The sequence below is a fragment of the Nannospalax galili genome, unplaced genomic scaffold, assembly GCF_000622305.1.
Source record: "Nannospalax galili isolate Female #2095 unplaced genomic scaffold, S.galili_v1.0 scaffold1154, whole genome shotgun sequence".
In the NCBI taxonomy this organism is placed as follows: domain Eukaryota; kingdom Metazoa; phylum Chordata; class Mammalia; order Rodentia; family Spalacidae; genus Nannospalax; species Nannospalax galili.
In genome coordinates this window covers 490,612-514,783 of record NW_008335437.1, presented here as the reverse complement: position 1 = coordinate 514,783, position 24,172 = coordinate 490,612, and the positions used below count along the sequence as shown (strand labels likewise).

The window sequence follows — 24,172 nt, the reverse complement described above, 5'->3', positions numbered from 1 at the left end:
CAGTGAGTTCCAGGCCAGCTGGTGCTATATGGAGACCCTGTCTCAAAACAAACAAAAAACAAACAAAAATGACAAATAACAATAAAAATAAAATAAATCTTTAAAAAAGAAAAAAGAAAGACTAAGCCTTAGTTGCGTCAGGTATGGTGGCTAACATTGTAATTCACAGCAAGTTTGAGGCCAGCCTGAGCTACAAAATGAGACCTTATCTAAAAAACAAAAACAAACAAAACTTCCAAAACAAAACAAAATGGTTACACATTATGGTTAATTATAACAACAGGCTGACATTTACCAAGCACTTGGTATGTGACTCAGTTTCCTCATCTACATAATAGGATTAAAGAACATTCCTTCTGGATTGCCATAAATCCAAAAGGAGTCAGATGAGTGTCAGATGAGTGTCAGATGAGTGTCAGTCAGATGAGTGTCCTCATGCAGGAGCACTGAGGGTTTCCAGGCATACAGCAAAGGCTCAACAAATCTTCACTGTCATAACAACTGTTAACACGGTGCTTGAGAAATAAAGAGCAGTATCACTTGCTTAGCTGCTAGCCTGCTTCTAAAAATGAAAATGGCACGCATCTGTTTGGTGTGATGCTGGAAGCTCTTTACGCCACCCACGAGGGACATGGTACAATGCATGCTTCTCTAGTAATGGGTTTGCTGCTGAAAGAGCAAACTCCTCAATGGAGTGCCCAGTGAAGTAGTGGCTATGGGAATAAAGGGTTTGCTTTGTATATATGTGTGAGAGTTTAGTGGTTTATCAGAGGAGGTGAGACATGCACAGAAATGCCTAACGCTTGCTTCTCGGACTGGGGAATAAGACACAGCTAAATAGAACAGGCCTTAATGGTTTTAGGAATTCAGACGATGACAAAAGCTCCATGGTTTGAAATAACTCTGTTTACCTCCATCCTTTCGGTGATGGTATCTTCAGTAAATGCCAGTGGAAAAGAACTTGAGAAAGAAGGAAATGGACAGATGGAGAGGGGGCAGAGAGCATTCTGGGACACGGGATGGAGACTGGCCCCATGCTTTCCATGCAGGGTGGACTTACTTCTTCAGAGTCTGAAAGCCACGCTCTTTGAACTGTAGCTCATGCTGCAGATGGACCATCTCTCTCTTCAGCTTGTTGACCTGGATAGGCAGAAGATAAGACATAGGAATCAGAGGTGGACATGGAGCTATAGGCTGGGAAGGGGAGCCCAAAACCCCTCCACCCCGCTGATACTACATAATGAGTCACCCATAACTGTTGGGCTCCATAAGTCACAGTACCCTCCCTTCGGTCTTGTGTCTGTACTACTTCCATTCCTTCAGCATCCCATTTGTAGGTGCTACTAGCTAGTCCCTAGTCCAAGGAAACAGGAAGTAGTTGGGAGCTGACTGATGCTGCGATAGAGCTGAGCCCTCCTATTTCTTAGCTATGAGACCTTTCTCCAGCCACTGCCTTTCTCTCCTACTCCGGGTAGGGACAACGGGAAATACCTGGGTCACACACAACCTAAAGCAGGTGATGTATCTGAGGGTGCTTTGCACGGAGGTGAGAGGCAATGGAGCAACTTTAGAGGTAAGACATGGCCAAGAGCCAGATTGCACCTGCAGGAAACCTTGCTTGACCTGCAGAGCACTGTCAGATGTTCAAATGAGAGATACTGAGAGATTCCATATACTAAGCCTAGAAACACAGTTCCTTCCAAAAACACCTAATGATGCAGGGCTCATGGTCCAGTACAGGTACAGTAGGCTAGAGCCAAGGCACATTTGCCCTCAGCCTCAGGATTCGAATCCTAGTCCCTAGTACTCCCTCCTGGCCTCAGCCATGTTTCCATTTATGTTTTCTTGCAGGCCTCTGAGACTGTGAAAGATACTTGGACTGGAACTAAACCAATGTTCAAAATACTTACTTTACCATAACAGGCCACTTAACCACTGTGTCTTAATTTCTGTCTCAGTAAATGGAAGGCAACAATTCTTGAGTAGCTGGTAAGAGGACACTGTCCTACAACCTCTGCTGGAAGATGACTCTGGTTTCCTTAGGCAGGGGCTTTAAAATGCAGATAATGGCAGGAGCCACTTTAAGGGATTTATTGCAAGGATATGAGCTGAAGAAGCCAGTATTGTGCCTGGCATAGGATGATGGCCTGTGAAATGGCAGCTGTTATTACAATTATTAATACAACAATTACATCTACTACTGTTACTACGGGGGACCTTGTTAGCACGAACTGCCATGGGTCTGGAAAGCGGTCAGTGACTTCTGTGGTCACTGTGAAGGTCCTTACCCGGGATTTTGCAGTGGCAATTTCAGCTTTCAGGATCTCAGGGTCATACTTAGAACTGGATGATGAGCCAGAGACCACTGCAGGGAAGGAAAATAAGAACTTCAATTAAAGCAGCACAGCACAGTGAAGCTGGCTGATTTGACCATCTAAATAAGCTCGGAAAGACCTAAAATGGAATAACCTAAATGTCCAACAAAGAGGGATTTGTTAAATAAACATGGTAGACAGAAAATGTGGATGATACAACATAATTTAAAATGATGATGTAGAAAGCTACTAAGTGATAAATGAAAATATCTGGAATTTATGGTTCCACAAAAACCAGCTTACAAAAAAATATACAGAATAACTTTTTTAAAAATTTCTTTTTAAAGAAGCAATTTAAACATTTATTTTCTAACATGAAGATGTTGTCATAGCTTTGTGTTGTAGAGGAAAATAAGGTACAGAAAACTTTCATACCTTATTTTTAAATTGCACCATCAGAATCGGAAGGGTAGGTATTCATCCAAGTATTGGCCTGTGATCACTTATCTAGAATTTTGAAACCTCAAAGGTTCTGAAAACCAAAAGTTGTTTTGCTTTGCTTTTCTAATTCTTTTTTATTGTGATAAAATACACAAAAAAATTATCTTAAATGTATTATAAATATACTCATGAGTTCCTAACATCACAACCATTCATCCTTAAAACTTCTTTCATTTCGGAAACTAGGAAAGATTAGATTTCAAAAGATGATTTTATTTAATAAAGCAGAAAGGGAGACACTCCAGAAATGTATCTAGGATGGATAAGTATGTGAGATGAGTGAGGCAGAAGCTTCTCCTGTATGCAATTTGGAGAACTGTCACAGCAAGAGGCACCAGGCTTCACCCAATTAGATAATGTACGTCTGTGTGTGTGTGTGTGTGTGTGTGTGTGTGCGCGCGCACATGTGCATGTTTGAGATTGAACGCAGGGCCTTACACAAGCCAGGCAAATGTTTTCCCATGCATCTACATCCACGGCTGGCCTTGAACTTTTTCTGTAACCCAAAGAGGCCTCGAATCTGTGACAGAATAACTTAAGAAAATATACAGTTTACAAACTGATATACACACCTCTAAAAAGACTGGGTTTTGGGGCTATAGCTTAGTTGCCTGCCTAGCATGTGTGAGACCCTCAGTTAACATTTATATTTAGGGGATGGAGAGATGGCTCAGTGGTTAAGAGCCCTGGCTGCTCTTGCAGAGGACCTGGGTTCAACTCCCAACACCCACATGATGGCTAACAACCATCTATAAATAGGGGATCTGAGGCTCTCTTCTGGCCTCTGCAGGCACCAGACACACATGTGGTGCACATACAAATATGCAAACACTCATATACATAAAAATAAATAAATTTTAAAAAAACAAACGGGCTGGAGAGATGACTCGGTGGTTAGGAGTACTGGCTGCTCTTGCAGAGGCCCCGAGTTTGGTTTCCAGGATCCACGTGGTGGCTAACAATCATCTGTAACTCCAGTTCCAGGGGATCCAACACCCTCTTCTGACCTCACAACACGGGTGCACTGATATACATGCAGGCAATATACTCACACACAGAAAATAAAAAAATAAAATATTTTAAACAAAACCCACTGATATCTAGAGGGGAGGATGATAAAAAATGATACTGATTTTCCTCTCTGCATTTTTAGTCCTTTTTTCATATTTTCTAACATGAACATCTATGTTTCTAATAAAGATGCTAAAAACTTAATTTTTATATTAATATACATTTGAGAGGAAAATAAATTATCCATAATCATAGCACCCCAGCACAATTATCTTTTCCCAAAGTTGTCTTCTTACGTTCATCTGCAGTTCTATCAATTGTTAGAATCTTCCTGCAGCTTAATAGTATTTATGTCTTCAGATGAATTTTATGACTTATGAAAATGAACACAACACTGTGTGACATACTTTGTAAAGGAAGAAAGTAAGACAAAAGAAAATCAGCACACCCCAAGTTCCTACTTCCTAACCAAACTAGAGTCATAAAAACCCCAGCTCTGAGCTTCCTGCCCAGTGAGACAGAGAGAAGAACATGACCAGATAGGAAATGCCTAAGATAAACACCCTGCACTGCAGAAAAAAGGAGTTTTTCTTGGTAGGGAGACCAGAAAGGTATGTCCTGAATCACACCAGCAGGGCTAGCTCGTGTCCCCTCCTACTTCCGAGGTTCTGTCCTTTCACTTGCAGTGGGCAACCATACTGAAACCAGGATCTTTCTGAGGATAGAGGAGCTTATTTGGAGATTGCTGGAAACTTTCTGTGTCTGGAAATAAACTGGCAGTCATGAAGGGAGAAGGAGGCTCATATTTAGATTTAGTTGAAATAGTTTAGTAGGCCTTTGAAGTACGTGAAGAAGGTTAAAGTTTGAGAAATGAGAAAACAGCTCTGCGTCAGAACAGAGGAGGCAACGATACGCAGCTGTGTGCTCCTGCAGCGCTTACAAGGATCAGTAGGATGATGGGGTCTGGGGTTTACGGGAAGAGACAAGCAGGGCTGACACCTGGGTGGGGAGGGTCTCCTGGCCTTTGAGCTGGATCAGGGACGTTGAGATTTTCACCTCTTGTCCTCCAACGCTTTCAGTCTTTATTGGACGTGGGGGTCTCTGGGAGGGAGCCAGCTGGACAGAGCTGGAACACGGTAATTTCTCTAAATATGCGCTTAACAGTATTTTAAGGTGGCTCACAGGATCTGTTACTCTTGGTGGATGGTAAGGACACAGTGAAAAGCCTAGGAGCTGTCAGCATAGAAACAGGATGCAGAAAGGTCATTGGGTGTTACCTTTTCTGAGCACCTGTCCTGCTCACCCTCATGACTATGCTGGGGATAGTGCTGGGGATAGTGCTAAAGATCAAATGATTTATGTCAGTGGACCAAGACTGTCTTTGGGCTATGAAATTATAAAAGCCTTTGGGCATGCTCAGAAATTCTAAAAGCAAAGGAAGCCAAAAAAAGATTCCCAACAACGGGGCAGCCAGAGACTTGAATTCTTATTCTCTAGAACATTATTATGAAGTGCACAATTTATACACAAAGTTGCTGAAAGTGCAATACCTCCTGGTACATATTTGTTGGATAAAGAATAACATTTTTTATTTTTAAAAATATTTTATTGGGGCTGGAGAGATGGCTCAGCGGTTAAGAGCATTGACTGCTCTTGCAGAGGACCCAGGTTCGGTTCCCAGCACCCACATGGCAGCTACAAACTGTCCTTAACTCCAGTTCCAGGGGTATCCGAAGCCCTCTTCTGACCTCTGCGGCATTGCATGACATGGGTGCACTCACACACGTGCAGGCAATACACTCATACACATAAAATAAAGGTAGTAAATAAAATATATATTTTTTTAAATTTTATTATTTTGGGGCTGGAGAGATGGCTCAGTGGTTAAGAACACTGGTTATTATTGCAGAAGACCCGGGTTCAAATCCCAACACCCACATGGCATCTATCAACTGTCTATAACTCCAGTCCCAGGGGATCCGACAGCCTCTTCTGACCTCCACAGGCATTGCACGACACGGGTGCACTTACCTACATGCAGGCAATACACGCATACACATACAATTAAAAATTTAAAAAAATATATTTTATTATTTTTATTTTGTGTATGTGTGTATTGCCTGCATGTGTGTAAGTGCATTGGAGGTCAGAAGAGGGTGTCAGATCACCTGGAACTGGAGTTACAGATGATTAGTAGCCTCCATGTGGGTGCTGGGAATCAGACCTGGATCCTCTGCAAGAGCAGCTAGTGCTCTTAACCTCTGAACTATCTCTCCAGCCCTGTAAATTTTTTTATTGAAGTTAAAAAAAAAAAAAAAAAAAGAAAAAGGTCTTTCTAAACCAGGCATAGAAACATACTCTGTAATCCCAGCACTCAGGAGGCTGATGCAGGAGGACTGCTGAAAATTCAAGGTGAGCCAGGGCTACATAGTAAGACTCTTAAAAGGGGTTCGTGAGAGCACGCAAGTTATATGTATACAGTTTGGCAAGCTTTCACAAAAGAAACACATTCAAATATTCAACAATCAAGACACATATGACCAGCTTCCTCCCACTGTGTGTGCACACCCCTCCACTGCCTTCCACAAAAAGAATTTCATAGCCCAAAGACAGTCCTGTTCCACTGACATAACCATTTGATCTTTAGTTTTTATTAAAGTTACTTATGGAGGGACTGGAGAGATGGCTCAGCAGTTAAGAGCACTGGCTGTTCTTGCAGAGGATCTGGATGCAGTTCTCAGCACCCACATGGCAGCTAACAACCTTCTGTAACTCCAGTTCTAGGGGATCCAATGCCCTCTTCTGGCCTCTGTGGCCACTGCACACATAGGTGTGCTTACATACATGCAAACAAAATATTCACCACATAAAAAAATTTAAGCGCTTTCCAGAGTGCCTGTTGCTGTAACTAATACCTGAAAATGCAACCAATTTTAATGTGCTTAGCTACTCCCTCTGCCCTCCTTTCTCTGCCCCGTTCTGGGAATCAAACTCAAGGGATTCATGCATGCTGGCGCGCACTCTATCACAGAGTACCACTCCCAGCGCTTTGCAACACCTTGAGTATCTACCTCTGTCTCTAATCCTACACAAGCATTGGTGCCCGTCTATTTGGTTTTAGGCATTATTTACTCATTTCTCCCTCTGGAGGAGGATAACTTAGCTTCTCTGCTTTCCCTGTCACACACCACACAGTTACCCCTCTCTCACCAGTGCATACTCCCGACACACCATACTTTTGGTGAAAGCAATCTTCAGTGTCTATACTTTTTTTACACTGTAAACATGCTTCACAACAGAGTGAGCAGCGGACTTTCCTTGTCCGTTTTTTTAAAGCACTTTCGTTTTCTCCCCTAGAGTTAATAATTGTCATTTTTATGTTTACTTAGTTTCTACAAATATAGCACTAATGCCACCTCACATGCCACCAGGTATTCAGATTCCCTTCGTTGGTGTACAGGCAGTACACCTCGTGCTGAAAAGCGGACCAGTACGTATTCTGCTTCTGTGTGAGCTGAGGGCTCTCTGCTTCATGTTACCCACTCACCCCTCACCCCTCCTCCTCCTCACCCTTCTCTTCCTTCCTGCATTCCAGGTATCCCTGTTTGTACTACCCCGTCATTTTTGTAGAACATCACTTCTAACTGCTTCCTAGAAAGGAGACGGGAAGGAAACAAACTTTAAAATCCTGTATGTCTCAAAATATCTTTATTCTTTCCTACACTTAGACATAATTTTGCAGAACTCACTTTGTTGCTGGGCGTGGTGGCGCATGCCTGTAGTCCCAGCACTTGGGAGGCAGAGGCAGGCGGATCTCTGTGAGTTCAAGGCCAGCCTGGTCGAAATAGTGAATTCCAGGACACCTCGGGCTACGGGGAGACCCTGTCACAAAAAGACCAAAAAAAAACCTTCGAAGGCATTTCATCTGTCTTTTAGGTTTCCTGTCTGACTGGTGAGAATCTGGAGCTACCTTGAGTCCTGATCATTTCTCTTTTACCTTTTTCTCTTTCTGGAAGCCTGCAGAATGTTGGGTTGTTCCCAGGTGTGTGTTGACTTTCATCCACTGTGTTGGGTACTCAGTGAACCTTTCCAATCTAAAAACCCTCCTTCGGTTCTGGGAAAATTCTTTGAATTATTTCATGGATGTTTCTTTCTCTGTTTCTTAATTTTACCCTGCACATTTTTATTTCAAATACATTTTCTGGACCAATGTTGCATTTTCCCCTCTCACTTCCAATCTCCAATCTCACTGTATTTTTGCCCTGCTTCCAAGATTCCCTCAGTTTTATTTTCTGGTCTTCTGACAGAGTTGTTATTCCTGTGACCATGTTTTAATGTCCACACCCTTGAGTTGGTCTCGGCAGGCTTCGTCGTCTATAATGTTGTTTACAATGTGGCTTCCTAGTTCTGTCACTTTCATAGCTCACAGCTATGGAGCTTCTATTGAGATTTTCTTCTCATGACCTCCTGCTTCCTCCAAGGCCTCCCCTGCACACCAGTCAGTCTCTATTTTTCCTGTTACAGGCTATCTAAAGGCTCAGCTGCCTGCACATGCTGAAGATGAGGGTTCATGCACTCAATGCTGCACTGCATCATCCATTACTTTGCTGGCTGTTTCACCTAGGAATTCTCAATATTCATGTCTCCACATCTGGTCTCCTTAGATCTTTCCGGCCAGGTCTCCTAGATTTGTATCTAGCCTAGCAGATGACTGCCCTCACAATTCTGGGCATCAATGGAACATGAGCTTTGAGGTCTCTAAACCCTGTGTCCATGCTCACATATTACGTTTTAGCATGGTGCACTCTGGCTTTGACCTTGCCTGTGATTTTCTAACCTTCTAGCCTAGAGACTGTGTAACTGACTCCGATATGTATTTCTGTTCTTTTTCCAGGCTCTAATGGACAGTTGCCTGGCTGTACCGATTTGGGAGGTGGTCTGATGGTCTGTCTCAAAAGCAACTCTTTGAGACCTTCTTCACTCCCGGTTCCAGAAACAACTGCCGCAGCACTAGGCATTGAGTTCTACATAGTCCCCCACTGTGATCTCATATCTACCCATCTTCTCTCAGGTCACCTGAGTAGGGTTCCATCTGCTTTGTAGCCTCTGAATCATACGGCTGCTCCTTCTTCAATCTCATCCATCCTTGTACAGATGTTCCTTCCCCAAATCATTTTGTCAGACAGCCTTGTAGTTTCACAAGTGAGTAAAATCAGGGGAGTGGTTCTGCTCATATATATTTTAGAATAGTTTTAAAATTTATTCTTAGGCAATTTCATATGTATATACAATGGATCTTGATTATATCCACCCCCAAGTTCCCTGGGCCCCCCTCAACATACCCCCTCCCACCTTCATGTCCTCTTTAAAAACTTTTTACTTCTATTTTTTGTGTGAGGGCGTGCTATAGCAAGTTGTGGAAGTCAGAGGAAAATCTGTGGGAATCAATTTTCTCCTTCCACCAGGTGGGTCCCAGGGACTGAACTCGGGTCATCAGGATTGGTGGCAAGCACCTCTGTCTTTACCCGCTGAGCCATCTCCTTGGCACTTCCCCTCTCCTCCAAATAACGCAATGAGTCCAGTTAGTGCTGCCTCTATGTACATGGGTGTGGGGCCATCCCTCAGAGTGTGGAAGTCTATCAGGGCCAACACCCCCTAAGAAAATGACTTCCCATCCCCCAGCAACAGTCAACTGCCAATAGTTCCTCAGCTAGGGGTGGGGCTTCATTGGGTGCCCGCCTATTCATTGAGCTGGTATTTTTATGCACAGAGTCCCAATGATTTGTTTTTCTAGTAGGAAACTGAAGCCTAGAGAGGGGAAGGAGTATGATGAGGCTCCAAAGAACCCAGTTGTGCTGGATAGCTATATTGTCAACCTGACACACCTGGAAAAAAGGAACCTCAATTGAGGAGTTTTCTCCAATGGACTGGCCTGGGGTCATGTTTGTAGGACATTTTCTTGGCTGTTGAGTGATGTGGGAGAGCCCAGCCCACTGGGGGTGGTGCCACCCCTCGGCAGGTGGTTCTAGGTTGTATCAGAAAGCAGGCTGAGCACAGGCCAGGGGAGTAAGTCTGGGTGAGTAAGCAGCTCCTCTGTCATCTGTTCTTTTGTTCCTGTCCTGCCTTCCCTCCATGATGAACTGTAAGTTGAAAGTGAAATAAATCCTTTCCTCCCCAAGTTGATTTTGGTCAGAGTTTTTCATCACAGAAATAGAGAAGCAAACTAAGATACCAACTTTCCCAAGTCTTTATGTTTTATAGGCCAGGAAGAACCAAGTGTAACCCGTGAATCTTGGCATGCAACAGGCCAAGTTGGATTAAATGAAAGGGATGAGGTATGGAGATCAGACATAACCTCTACCATTTTTCTCACTGGCGTGACTTTGGAATAGGCCATTTGCCATTGTGGAGCCTGTTTCCTCATCTGCAGAACGGTAACAATATTATGTCTACTAAGTGGGGAGGAAGGTGACTTGGGTAGAGGGCCTAGCTCACTGCTCTCTAGGTGTACAGTAGGCACACATTAAATGTTGCTTTCCTTCTCTTTCCCCATGGGGCTAGAGGTTAGACCAGAGAGTTGACAGCAAAGCCCATCCCAGAGCAGGGTTTGACCTGTGACTAGCACCCACAGCAGTCTAGGCTGACTGATGATGAAATCCTCACAAGTCCCAGCAGGCCATCTGAGTTGGAGGAGAGGCATGTGGCCTCACTGGTCTGCCACCCCAGAAACAGGAGTTGGAAAGCAAACCCAGCTTGTAAAACCTAAAGAATGATCAAGATGAGACTTTGGGCATGCCTCTTTAAACTGGGAAGCTTGGTTGGGAACTTGACAATTCCTGCTGGTCTAGATCTCAGATCCAGTTGCCTGAAATGACCCTGGTGCCTTCAGATGGATGATCTTCAATATGCAAAATGGTGGCAGCCTTTGAGGCTGGCACAGCATTAAGGAATGTCCAGAAGTCATATGAATGAGTCAAAGAACTGTCACTTATTTCCTGCTTTGAGAGTGTTCCTACCTTGGACTCCCTGATGAACTGTGACTCAGAAGGTGTAAGCTAAATAAACCTTTTCCTCCCCAAGTTGGTATTAGTCAGAATATTTTTGTCACAGCAATGGAGAAACAAACCAGGACAGAAATTGGTACCAGAGAGTTGGGCATTGCTATGACAGCCCTGACCTTGGTGTTTTTAGGAGGATTGTGGAAGTCTTCAGAACTTTGGGCTGGAAACGCCATTGAGTGCTTAGAGTTTGTTGCTGTGGAGCTTGGAACAGTTATGCTGAAAAGAGTTGTCAACAATGGAGGCCTGGCTTGTGAAGCTTCAAAGGGAAGCAGAGACTATCAGGGCTGTTTGTGTGATATTTTGAATTGAGAATCTGTGGGTTCTGGTTGGCTGGGGCTGAAGAATCAGCTGTAATTAAGAGAACAGAACTTGAAGTAAACCCTTGCTTTACTGGGACAACTGATGCTGGTTAGCTGAGGCTGAAAAAAATCAGCTGTGAGTAACAAGAGACCAGCATCACCATGGTGAAATCTGTGAAGTATTTCCTCAGGGTCAGCACACAGAAGCTGTGGTTGCGGGGGGGCCTGAGCCTTCATCTCTAGCTGGAAACAGGACTTGGTAATGTCTAAGAGTCTCCTGCATGGTTCTGGTGCTCAAAGCGTGAAGGGGTCACAGAGAGCAGCTGAGGCTTGGCACTCTGAGAGGCCAGGAGAGGCCACAGGAGAAAGTGCAGCTTCAGTTGCAATGAAGACCCCAGGATTGAAGGGGTCATGGAGAGAATCTGAGGCTTTGCACCCCCAGAGGCAAGAAGAGGCCATTGGTGAAGGTGTAGCCTCAGTTTCAGTGGAGACCCCAGCTTTTTGGAGATGCCAGGACAGTGGGACGACCACCAAGGACAGCAGTAGGTGTGGCATGGCACTGGTCTGGGTCTGCGAGATGAACTCTGTGTACTGTGGACAGCAGAGTCAGAGAAGTGGAGCTGCCAGAATCCTTTGGAGCCCAGAAGATTGTGAGTGAATCCCAGATGTCCAGCCTTGAGATAATTTGCTGGACTTTGGTTTTGCTTAGGTGTGTCCAATTCTTCCCTTTGAAATAAGGCAGTACTTATTGGATTTTACAGGAGTCCTCAGTTAAGAGACTTTTAAAAGAGACTATGGACTTTTAAGTGTTTGGATTTTTTAAGAACTGTGGGGCTTTTAAGGTTGTACTGTCTTATGTTGTGATATTAATGTTAACATCATATTTTGGGGATAAGAATTGGAAAGGTTAGGTTTAATAGTGAAATGTTTGTGCATCAAGTAGACAAGGGGTCACCTGTACTGGATAGCTTAGTGTCAACACCTGTGTAAAGGGGGCCTCAATTGGGGAATTGCCTCCATAGGACTGGCCTGTGCCTATGTGTAGGGGGCATCTTCTTGATTGTTGAATGATGTGGGAGAGCCTAGCCCACTGTGGGTGGTGCCACCCCTGGAAGGTGGGCCTGTACTGCATAAGGAAGCAGGCTGAGCAGGGGCCAGAGGAGCAAGCCAGTAAGCAGCATTCCTCCATGGCTTGTGCTCCAACTCCTGTCTCCAGGTTCCTGCCCTGAGTTCCTACCTTAGGCTCCCTGATGAACTGTGATCTGGGAGATGTAAGCTAAGTAAACCTTTTCCTCCCCAGTTAGTACTGGTGAGAGTAGTTTGTCACAGCAACGGAGAAACAAACTAGGACACTGAGTCATTCACATGCTCTAAAGAAATTGTTCTAGGTGTCCCTAGACCAGTGATTTTCAACTTGGGGCCAATAGTGCCTTCCACGGCACACTGAGATATCTGGAAATGTTTTTGTTTGTTATGACTTAGGGTAGGGAGGCAATGCTGATACCTAATGGATACAGATTAGGAATAATGCTAAACATCCCTCTATATGCAGGGTAGCCTCAGTGAAAGTTCATTCAGCTACGAATGTCAATAGCACTGAGGCTGAAATGGACTAGACATGGATTCATCAGTTAAAGGCATTGTTAACATCTCCACTGTAAAACATAAGGAAACATAAGCGTGGTGGTGCATGCCTTTAATCCCAACACTCAGGAGGCAGAAGCAGACATCTCAGTGACACTGAGGTCAGCCTGGTTTACATAGTGAGTTCCAGGCCAGCTGGGGCTACAAGGAGACCCTATCTCAAAACAACAAAACCAAAGAACCAAACAAAACACACATAAGGGATCTGAGACTGAAAAGGTGAAGTATGGGCCCCCAGAGGCCATGGTCAGTGTTGTGGCAACAGACATTTGCACCCAGGCCTTCTGCCACAGCCACCAATGCACCATGCAAGGGTTTCTTATGAGACACTTTACTCTCGCAGTATTTGGCTTTTTTCCCCATGTGACTTTTAATTTTAAAAAAGTTCCTACCCACAAATTCAGGAATGATGTGATGAATATTGATACCTCCCTTCTTCACCTAGATCTCCCAGGGTTTTGTTTATTTTGTAGTAGTGGGAATGGAATCCAGGGCTTGCACATGTTAAGTAAACATTCTATCTCGGAGCTCTATCTATCCCCACTCTTTTTTTAAAAAAGATTAGTTCTGAGACAGGGTCTTACTATGCAGCCCAGGCTAGCCTCAAGCTTGTAATCCTCCTGCTTAGCCTCTGGATGAGCTGGGATTGTCAGCATGTTTCACTATGCATGGCTAGACCACCAGCTTTTAACATGTTTTCTCATTTGTAAACAAGGTGGTAGGAATCTGGTTAGCATTCCAAAATGATTACAAATGAAATCGAATGAAGCAAAGTATAAATGGTAAATGAATTATTTTGTGTTAGACACAGAAGAGAGCAAGGGAGCAGGTGGGGCTGAGGAGATGGCTTAGTAGGTAAGGGCATTTGCTGTACAAGCCTGAGGGCCTGAATTCAGATCCCCAGCACCCATGTAAAAAGCCAAGTGTGTCCGTGTGTGCCTGTAACTCCCGCTCTGTGGGCTGGGGTATGGGAGTAGAGACAGGAGGATCACTGGGGCTAGCTGGCTGCCAGCCTAGCTCCAGGTTTCATGAGAGACCCTGACTCAAGGGAATAGATAAAGCAAGACACATGACATCCTCCTATGGCCTCCACATGTGTACATGGATACAATTACCAACACACATAAGTATATACCCTCCCCCACCACACACAGACGCAAAGGAAAAGAAGAAAGTAAAAGGAGCAGGGAGAACAGTAGAGAGGATGCTAGCTTATACCAGGAATGGGGAGAAACGGATAGATTAAGAAGTACTGAGAAGGCGCTGGAGATATGTCAGTGGTTATGAGCACTGGCTGCTCGCTCTAACAGAGGACTTATGTTCGATTTTCAGCACTCATATGGCCATCTAACAACCCCCAGGGGATCTTCTGGCCTCCTCAGGCATTGCACAAAATGGGTGCACTTACATACATACAGGCAAGACACTCATACACATAAAATATAAATATTTTTTTCTTTTTAAAAGAAGTACTGAAGAGCAGTCTTGGCAGTTCTCAGTATAGACAGTTCCTGCTGGTACTAATGGGGATGCTGCTGGTGACTATGGCAGTGGGTGGTACTCACAGCTGACCTGGGAGCCCAGTTTATGCTCCCAGACGGCATGCAGCTGCTGATACTCCTGCTGTGCGAGCTCCAGACGCTGCTGCTTCACTTGATAGATCTCCTTCTGTGCGCTCAGAGCCTCCTGGGCCACCACCAGGTAATCCTTCAGCATGTGCTCCTGCTCCCGCCGCCATTGCACCCGCGGATCCTCGATCTGAGTGGTTTCTGGAACAGATCCCAGAGTAATAGGTCAGCAGCTCACAAGTACCTGTTGAGCCTGTTGAGATGGTGACCTGCAGATTCTACCACCAGGAAACAAAAGCATAATGCACAGAAACTCCAATTAATGTAAATGGGTTAAGCTCACTACGTGGCAGAGCGCTTCCATCTGGATTAGTCATGCAACCAAAAAATAAACTAAGATTAGGTTCTAGACTGAACATCAATTTCAGTCTGATAACAGACAACAGAAAGATTAGGGTAAGGGCATAACAGATGCTCGATATCATCTGTTTTGGTAAGTATAAAAGAAAAAGATAATAACTAATCATTTTCAGAGGAAATGAATAGACACCCAACACTGTTAGTAATTAATTAGAATAGTCTTATTCATAGGCTATTTGACCATCAGATGAAGAGGCTTAAAATATTAATACCATTGACCACTAATTCCTCCTATAGTAATTTATCATTAAAACAATTCAAAAAATTCAGGCAAAGACATATTTGTGTAAACCATGATAAATAGAAAGCATATATTTAAGGTTTGCCCTAGGCCAAGCACTGTTCTATGTACTCTATAAGGACTGACTTCTTCAGTCCTTTCACCAACCTAATACAGTAGACTCTGTTTCTATTTCCATTATACAAAAGACAAAACTGGGGCTGGAGAGATGGCTCAGTGGTTAAGAGCACTGGCTGTTTTTGCAGAAGACCCAGGTTCAAATCCCAGCACCCACATTTCGGCTAACAATGGTCTGTAACTCCAGTTCCAGGGGATTTGATGCCCTCTTCTGACCTCCACGGGCACAACATGAGTGCACTTACATACATACAGGCAATATACTCATACACATAAAATACAAAAATAAAATTCTTTTAAAAAGACAAAAGTAGCTGGGTGTGGTGGTGCACGCCTTTAATCCCAGCACTCAAGAGGCAGAGTCGGGCGGATCTCTGTGAGTTCAAGGCCAGCCTGGTCTACACAGTGAGTTCCAGGACAGGTGGGGCTACGGGGAGACCCTGTCTCAAAAAGAACAACAACAACAACAAAGACAAAAGTAAGACACAGACAGGTTAAGTAACTCGCTCAAGGTGGTAAAGGAAATGGCTGCTGGAACAAGTATGCTGCGTTAACATACTTTAAAAAAACTTTTAAATTAATTTATTTTTATTTTAGGTGTATGAGTATTTTTCCTGCATGTGTATTAGTGTACTTGTGTTGTGCAATGTCCAAGGATGACAGAGGAGGGTGTCAGATCTCCTAGAACTGGAGTTATGGGTGGTTGTTAGCTGCCATGTGGGTGCTGGGAACCAAACCCAGGTCACCTACAAGAACAGCCAGTGGTCATAGCATACTATTATGCCATCATTAAAAAATGTTTTGGGGTCTGTCAAGATGCTTCAGCAGGTAAAAGCACTTGCTGTACAAGCCTGATGTCCTTTCTTCAATCCCTGGAACACATGGTGGAAAGGGGATTGACTCCCAAAAACTGATCTCTGACTTCCATATACATGTCATGGCAAGTATGTATCTGCACTCACACACTGCATCAGGCATAAAAATTTGCATAGATACTCGAAAATGCCCCTGAGAAAAAGAAAATAGAAAGGAACTTATGCTTTAAAGCTGAACTGGGCTGGGCGTGGTGGCACACACTTATAGTCCCAGTACTTGGGAGGCAGAGGCAGGCGAATCTCTGTGAATTCAAGGTGAGCCTGGTCTACATAGTGAGTTCCAGGCCAGCTGGAGCTACAGGAAAACCCTGTTTCAAAAAGACAAGAAAAAAAAAAAGTGTATAGGATATAGTCCGCTTTATTCCAAACCATATTTGACAAATTTCTTTTTAAAACATTGTCCTTCATTTCACCACCCAGGACTGTGTCTTGACTGCCCCTGTTCCCTGACCCCCTTGCCCAAGCTTGGGGGCCAGCAAGTGGGTTAAAAAAAAAAAAAAAAAAAGAAAAAGAAAAAGCTGAACTGAGTGGCACAGAACATGTTGATGCACACCTGTGACCCCTGCATGGGGGAGGCTAAAACAGAAGGGTCCTGAGTCTGAGGCCAGCTTGAGCCATATAGTGAGACTCTATTAAAACAAAGGGAGGTGAAGGAAGGGGGAGGGGAAGGGAGTTGGGGAGCTGAGGAGAGAAAAGGGAAAGTAAAAAGAAATTGGGAGATGGAGGCATGAGAACCGCTGTGAGTTTGCAACCAGTCTGGGCTACATGGCAAGCTCTTGTCTCAGTAAACCCAAAGTTTTCCAACAGTTGTTCCATTACCATTTTCACGAGTGTTTTAGAGTTCCACTTCTACATCCTTGCTAACGACTGGTGCTGTTAATCTTTTTTTCCCTTTCGATCATTCTAGAGGGCATATATGGTATATGTTAGTACCTCTTTGTAGTTTTCACTCGCATTCCCTGACAACTCGTCGTGTAAAACACATAACTGTGTGTTTGTTGGTCATGTATATCTATCTTTTTTCAGTGAAGTATCTATGTAAATTTGTCACCCACATTTTCATCTGTTGAGTTGCATAGCTGTTATGGGAAATTGAGGCAGGGGACTACCCATGAATAGAGAAGGCACTGAGAGATTCATGTGGAGTAATCAGGAAAGTTTATTTCATGCTGGTGGACTCAAGTGGAGTTTCCTCCCAAAAAAATATGAGCCCCAAGTTTTGTTCCTTCATGGTTTAAGTCTCCTTGTTAGTCTGTCTCCCTCCCTCCCTCCCTTCCTTCCTTCCTTAATATTTTTTTATTTATTATTTTTATTTTATGTGTATGAGAGTTATGCCTGCATGTAGGTAAGTGCACCCATGTCATGCAATGCCCACAGAGGACAGAAGAGGCTGTCGGATCCCCTGGAACTGGAGTTATAGACAGTTGTTAGCTGCCATGTGGGTGCTGGGATTCAAACCTGGGTCTTCTGTTAAGAACCTGTGTTCTTAACCACTAAGCCATCTCTCCAGGCCCCCCCGCCCACTTTTTTTTTTTTTTTTTTTTTTAAGGCAGGGTCTCCCTATAGCCCCAGCAGGCCTGGAACTTGTCCAGGCTGGCCTCCATCTCACAGAGATCCACCTGCCTCTGCGTCCAGAAAGCTGGGATTAAAAGTCTTCACCACCATGCCCAGTTCCTGTGTTATTCTTTAACAGTTATGGCATTAGTGGGTTTAAGTAACAGTCTATGTGACCATCAGCATGAATGCGTATGTGCCCTAAGACCACAGAGGGGAAATTCCTTCTGCAGGCATGTTTGCAGAGGCAGATATTTAGGGCAGGAGGTAGGGTAATCTTTTAGCAACAGAGTTTACTGCAAGCAAGGGAGTTGAAAACAGATACTCTGCTAAATAATCTGTGGTGTCTGCTTCTCAAGATTGCATTCTCCATTTTAGCTTTGATTTATTTTTCAACAGAGATTTTAGTAGGCATTCATAAAAGCACTATAAGGTACTACTATGTCCAAAAGTATAAAACCAGGTAGACACACAGAAGTAACATTAAATGCATGGTTAAATTTTTTTCTCCATGACAGCTATTTGCTATATAAGAATCAATGTGAGTACTGTGTCATAAATGTATTGCAAATATTTTCTCCTGATCTATGGTTAGCACTTTTCATTTGCTTGTTTGGTTTTTGCTTTTTTGAGGCGGTGTTTCACTGTAGCCTTAGCTGGCCTGGGACTTGCTATGTAGACCAGTTTCTGGCCTCATTCTCACAGACATCTGCCTACCTCTGCCTCCCAAGTGTGGGATTAAAGGTGTGTGCATGGCCATGCCTGGCTTCTTAGTGGCATCTCTTAAAGAAGCTTATATTTGATGAAGTCAAATTAACTAAAATTGTTATGGTTAGTGTTTTCTGTGTCTTGTTAAAAAAATATTTTGTTGGGGCTGGGGAGATGGCGCAGCAGTTAAGAGCACCGACTGCTCTTGCAGAGGACCCCGGTTCGATTCCCAGTACCCACATGGCGGCTATGGACTGTCCTTAACTCCAGTTCCAGGGGAATCCGAAGCCCTTTTCTGACCTCCGCGGCATTGCACGACACAGGTGCACTCACATACATGCAAGCAATATACTCATACACATAAAATAAAAATACTAAATAAAATATTAAAAAATATATTTTGTTGGGGCTGGAGAGATGGCTCAGCAATTAAGAGCACTGGCTGTTTCTGCAGAGGACCTGGGTTCAGTTCCCCACACCCATGTGGTGGCTAACAACCATCTGTAACTCCAGTTCTGGGGAATCTGACCCCCTTTTCTGGCTTCTGTGGGCAATGCACTACATGGGTGCATTTAAATACATACAGGCAAAACACTCGTTCACGCATAAAAAAAGCAAAAAAAAAAAAAATTGTTTTAAGAATCTTAAGGATTTTTTTCTACTTAATCCCTCCCTGCCCTGCCTGCTACTTCATACCTCAAAAGGTCTTGAACTCCTGCACTCAAGCAATCTTCCCCCTCAGCCTCATTCATGCTGGGACCATCACTTCTCAGCCCTTTGGCTAGATGAAGTATAATACTTAGAGCTGAGGCCATAGGCATGTGCTATCACACCAGGCTCAGTTTTCTCCCATGTTTTCTTCTAGAGGTTATATAATTTCAGTTTTTATGTTTAGGTCTATGGCCCATTTTGTTTTTCCAAATGGTGTGAGGTAGGGGTAGAAGTAGAATAGTCTCCTCCCACTTCCTTTACATATGAAAAGCAATTACACCAGCGACAACTCTTGAAGACTATTCTTTAGGGCATCAGGCATTCAAAAGCTCCTTTGATGATTCTATTGAGCCATATTAAATACTGTTAATTCTGAGCTGGTTATTCTGTAAGGTCATCCTCTACAGCCTTCTGCTGTTACCTCACCTCAGACAGGGAAGGGAGGGGAAAGGGGTGTGAGATAACTCTTTGGTATCTCTTCTTGTAAGAGGACTAATCCCATCAAAAGGATCTGTTTCATTCAACTTTTGTCTCCCGAAAGCCCAAAATACCATCATATTTGGGGATAGGACCTCAACATATGAGTTTTGAGGTCCTGTCACCAGAGCTGTTCCTCAGAATATTCCCCTTTATAACTGGACAGGCTCTTCAGGGTCATCTTGGCCACCTACTTCTTAGTTCTTAGTCTTTCTAAAGTTACACAAGGACACGGTTTAACAGTTTAGCATACCACAAAGTGTGCTACTGACCTTTTTCACTTAATCCCTCCCTACAAAAAACCAGCCACTTCAACTATCATTCAGTTGCTTTAGTGCAATCATTACTGGGAAGCACTTCACTCCCTCTGCCCTGTGCTCCAAACCTCCACCTTTTTGTACACATTCTCCATCCAGGATGTACAACCACCACTCATGAGCTCCGCATATTCTCCCTGCCCTCTTTTTTGTTTTGTTTTTAGACAGGGTCTCACTATGGAGCTCTGGTCCTCCTGCAACTTCCTATGTACATCAATCTGGCCTGGAACTCACAGAGATCCACCTGCCCTTCTATCCATAGTGCTGGGATTAAAGACAGGGGCCTTTAATGGGCCACCGGACCAGCTCCTCTCTCTTCTAACACATGCTATGCACCTGCTTTCTACATACACTACAAACACACCCACAAAATTAACAACATTGGATTTTCTGAGAGTATAGTAACATCAACAAGAACAAGGGTTTTAAAAACTGAACATCTGGAGAACACTCAACACTGTTACTATGTAGAAAACTGCAAATTAAAGCTAACAAAGTAACAGTTTAAACCTATGAAAAAAAAACTATTACAAACCCAAAGAAATGGAAATAGCTTTATATTGCTGAAGGATGAAGAAAACAGTACCTTACAGCTGGTGGTAATAGAGACTGATACAGGCTTTTGAAAATACTCATTTATCACTGGGCATGGTGGCACACGCCTGTAATCCTACCACTCCCAAGGCAGAGGCAGGTGGATCTCTGTGAGTTCAAGGCCAGCTTGGTCTATATAGTGAGTTCCAGACCAGCTGGGGCTACAGGGAGACACTGTTTCAAAAAAGAAAAAGAAAGAAAATACTCATTTATCTTACAATATTATCCAAAGTCCCCAAGATGTTTCCATCTTTTGATTTCATAAGTCCATTACAGTTTGTCCCTCAGAATCCAAGGGGACTGGTTCTAGGTGACTCATGGGTGTGAAATACATTGATGCTCAAGTCCCTTATATAAAATGACTTAACATTTGTAAATCACCTATGCACATCTTCCCATGTACCTCAAGTCATCTCTACAATAGCTAATGAATGCCAATGCCCTACAAATAGTTGTTATCCTGCATTATTTAGAGAATGACATGGGGGAAAGCCATTCACATATTCATTACAGATAAGAACCTGTTCCTTCAGAATTCTCTCAGAACTATGCTCTCAGACAAGGGCTCACTCTTTCTTTTATTGAAACAGTATATCCAGAATGAAATGAGGAAGTAAAAGTCAGACCCTTATCTTGTTAGAGAAGAATTCTGCCCTGTCTGATCCCTACTAAGTCAGACCAGCATGCACACAACCACAAACAGGCATTATCAATTTAATTCCATCTATTGTTTGCAGCACAAATGGGATAATCTTTGTTGCACTTTCCAATGAATATCCAAGATGTTTCACTGCTTTCTTGAAGCATTCAGACACATTTATACATTTTCTGGGGTTAAGTATAAAGAAGGGTCATACATATATATATATCCAGGTCACAAGAGGAACACAAGGAACAATGAGCTTGTCTACATTATAAACAAACTCAGGTAGGATTAACTTTTTGGTTGCAAGGTTAAACAAAAGTCAACTGTCCAGAGCATGTTCATATTGTAAAAATCATTAGCACAGTTCCCCTTGTTTTATGAAGAGACATATAAAAGTCATTCTCACAAGGACTGATTTTCCTTAGAAATGCTTCTTTAGGAAATGATCACAAAGGAAAACATATGTGAAGATTCTCCCTCTTGTGTATAATAACAAATGAGCAGGGGGAATCCCAGAAGGTTAGCTTTAAGAGCTTTGTTGTACCTTTGTTTTATGTCTTAAGATGTACTGCTGTATCTACATAAAGCATATTGATGTATTAAAAGCAGCAAACATGGACATTGTTCAAATATTCATGATAGAATGAAAAACAAACAGCAGAAGATATATCTTAATCAGATTCAAACTACCTAGGAAAGATGTGTAGAGACAGTGGGGAAACAGAATGTTGACACAAAACAATGTGGGTTGTGTTTTGGAAAGAGTCTGAATTTCCTATGTCCAATCCCCCTCTGTTTTCTTTCGAAATCACTCTAGTCAGGTTATTTCCCAGCCCTTGTTCAAAGCTTATCTCCAAAGACAGTGTCACCAGTGTCACCTGATGGCCAAATCTATTGGCCAATTCCTGGTTTTCTTTGTAGTTCACCCACCTGATGGCTACTCCTCCTCCAGGACTGTCTTCCTCAGCTTCATCTGGCTCTTCCTCACACCCTGTGGCCACTCTTAGATTCACTGCTGGTTTTCCTCTCCTACCCACCCTTTTGTAGCCTGAAGACCCCATGTAATTTTGTGGTCCTCGTCTCATGATCTTGTCCATCTTCATATCTTCATGTCTTCACACACTATCTATATGCTAACATCCTTCAAATACGTATCCTCAACCCAGATCTTTTTTCCAAACTAGAAGTTACTACATGAAGCTGGCCAGAGTCCTAGCCCAGATACATAGCAACATCTATGGCTCATTTTGTCCAAATGAAGCTGGTTCTTCCTAAACCCACTCTGTCAGTTAGTTAGGTGGCAACTTCATCCCTTCATGGCTCAGGTCCAAAGATAGTATTCTTTTTTCTTTCCCACTCTGCTTACAAATAAGCAGGAAATCCTGACAGTTCTACCTGAAAATATATTCAGCCTCTGGTCACTTCCCATCACCTCTGTGCTGATATGAGGCCCTAGACTGTTGCATGCATTTCACACAGGACTCCCTGCTTTGCTGCTTGCCTTAGAAAGGTCTATTCTCAGCACCCTTTAAGATATGTCACCTTGTTCTGGTTAATTTTTATCAACTTGATACAAACTAGAGTTACCTGGGAAGAAGGAACCTCAACTGAGGAATTTCCTCCATCAGACTGGTCTGTGGGCATGTCTAGGAGACATCTTCTTAATCCGTGGGTGGTACCATCCCTGGGCTATATTAGAATAGTGGCTGAGCAGACCAGGGAGAACAAGCCAGTGAGCAGCAATCCTCTTCATTTCCTGCCCTAACTTCCTTAGTGATGGAGTGTGACCTGGGAGTTGTAAGCTGAAATAAACTTTTTTCTTCCCAAGTTGATTTTGGTTGTGGTGTTTCATCTCAGCAATAAAGAAACCAAATTAGAACACACATCATGGCGCTCCCATGTTTAAAACTCCAAAGGGTCTCTCTGAGTAAAAGCCTCATCCCTTCAGGCACACCTGTATCCCGCTGCTCTCTGATGCTGTCCATCTCATCTTCCTCATCCATTCAGCTCCGGACACTCACCTCCCTGCTGTCCCCTGAACAAATGGAATGTGATCACACCTCAGAATTTTTGCTCCCCAACCTCTCTATTTGAGACTTCCCCTCACCTCCATCAAGTCCTAGTTCTTACGTTCCTGGCAAGGTCTTTGTTCCTGAAGATGAGATTTAGTATTGCTATCACCACTGTCCTCCCATCACTACCTAGATGCACTCCAGCACACTTGGCCCACAGTCTGCTCTTTCCCCATAGAACAGGACATTTTCTAATAATACACCATAATCTACGGGTGAACTTTATTTTCTGTCTCTCAAGCCACAATGCAATCTCAGAGGAGCAAGGGTCTTACTTGTTTTTGCATTTCCATGTAGCCCAAGCTCCCAGAACAGGTAGTCAATAAATATTTCTGAATGAATGTAAGTTGGATGGTAACTTTTTGAGCAAAATAGTTAGTTACACTGAGTTTATAATTCTTTTTTGTATTTCTTTCTTTGAGACGAAGTCCCATTAAGTATCCTAAACTGGCTTCAGCCTCCTGCCTCAGCCTCTCTCGTGCTAGGATTACAGGAAGTATAGGATTACACTTGTATTATGACTCTTAGGAGAGGGATTTCGGTCCATGAACAACACATACATGTAAGATTGCTCCCAGGGGCTGGAGAGATGGCTCAGTGGTTAAGAGTACTGGCTGCCCTTGCAGAGAATCTTGGTTCAGTTCCCAGCACCCACAACTACTAACAACTAACCACTAACAACCATCCATAACTCCAGTTCCAAAGGATCTGACGCCCACTTCTGGCCTCCATGGGCATCGCACACATGTGGTGCACTTATATACATGCAGGCAAAACATTCATACTCAAAATTAAAAAAACAAAAAACAAAACAAAACAAAAAAGATTACTACGAATGCTCAGACCCAGTGGTTGTATGCAGTGTTTTTGTACCAATAACTCCATCTACCAATATGTTATCTTCCATCTAATGATACCACACGTAAATCAAGGAGAAGCCAGTAGCCTTGGAGCTGGTAAAACTACCAGATGCATTCTTCCTGCTTGGTCCCATTTCATTACTCCACACACACCCACACACCACCCCCCCAACACACACCC

The 24,172-nt window shown here is 43.4% G+C and overlaps 1 protein-coding gene across 3 annotated transcripts in view; it reads right to left on the bottom strand.

Annotated features, from left to right (window-relative positions):
- The window catches only part of Wwc1 (WW and C2 domain containing 1), a 173,330-nt gene that overhangs the window by 63,777 nt on the left and 85,381 nt on the right, over nucleotides 1-24,172 (bottom strand). For all 3 annotated transcript variants that reach the window (XM_029562089.1, XM_008830152.3, XM_029562088.1), the window contains exons 3-5: nucleotides 14,397-14,600; nucleotides 2,289-2,365; nucleotides 1,061-1,140 (exon numbers count right to left, since the gene is read on the bottom strand). In XM_029562089.1, coding sequence (XP_029417949.1) covers nucleotides 1,061-1,140; nucleotides 2,289-2,365; nucleotides 14,397-14,600 — 361 coding nt within the window. The remainder of the gene's footprint in view (nucleotides 1-1,060; nucleotides 1,141-2,288; nucleotides 2,366-14,396; nucleotides 14,601-24,172) is intronic.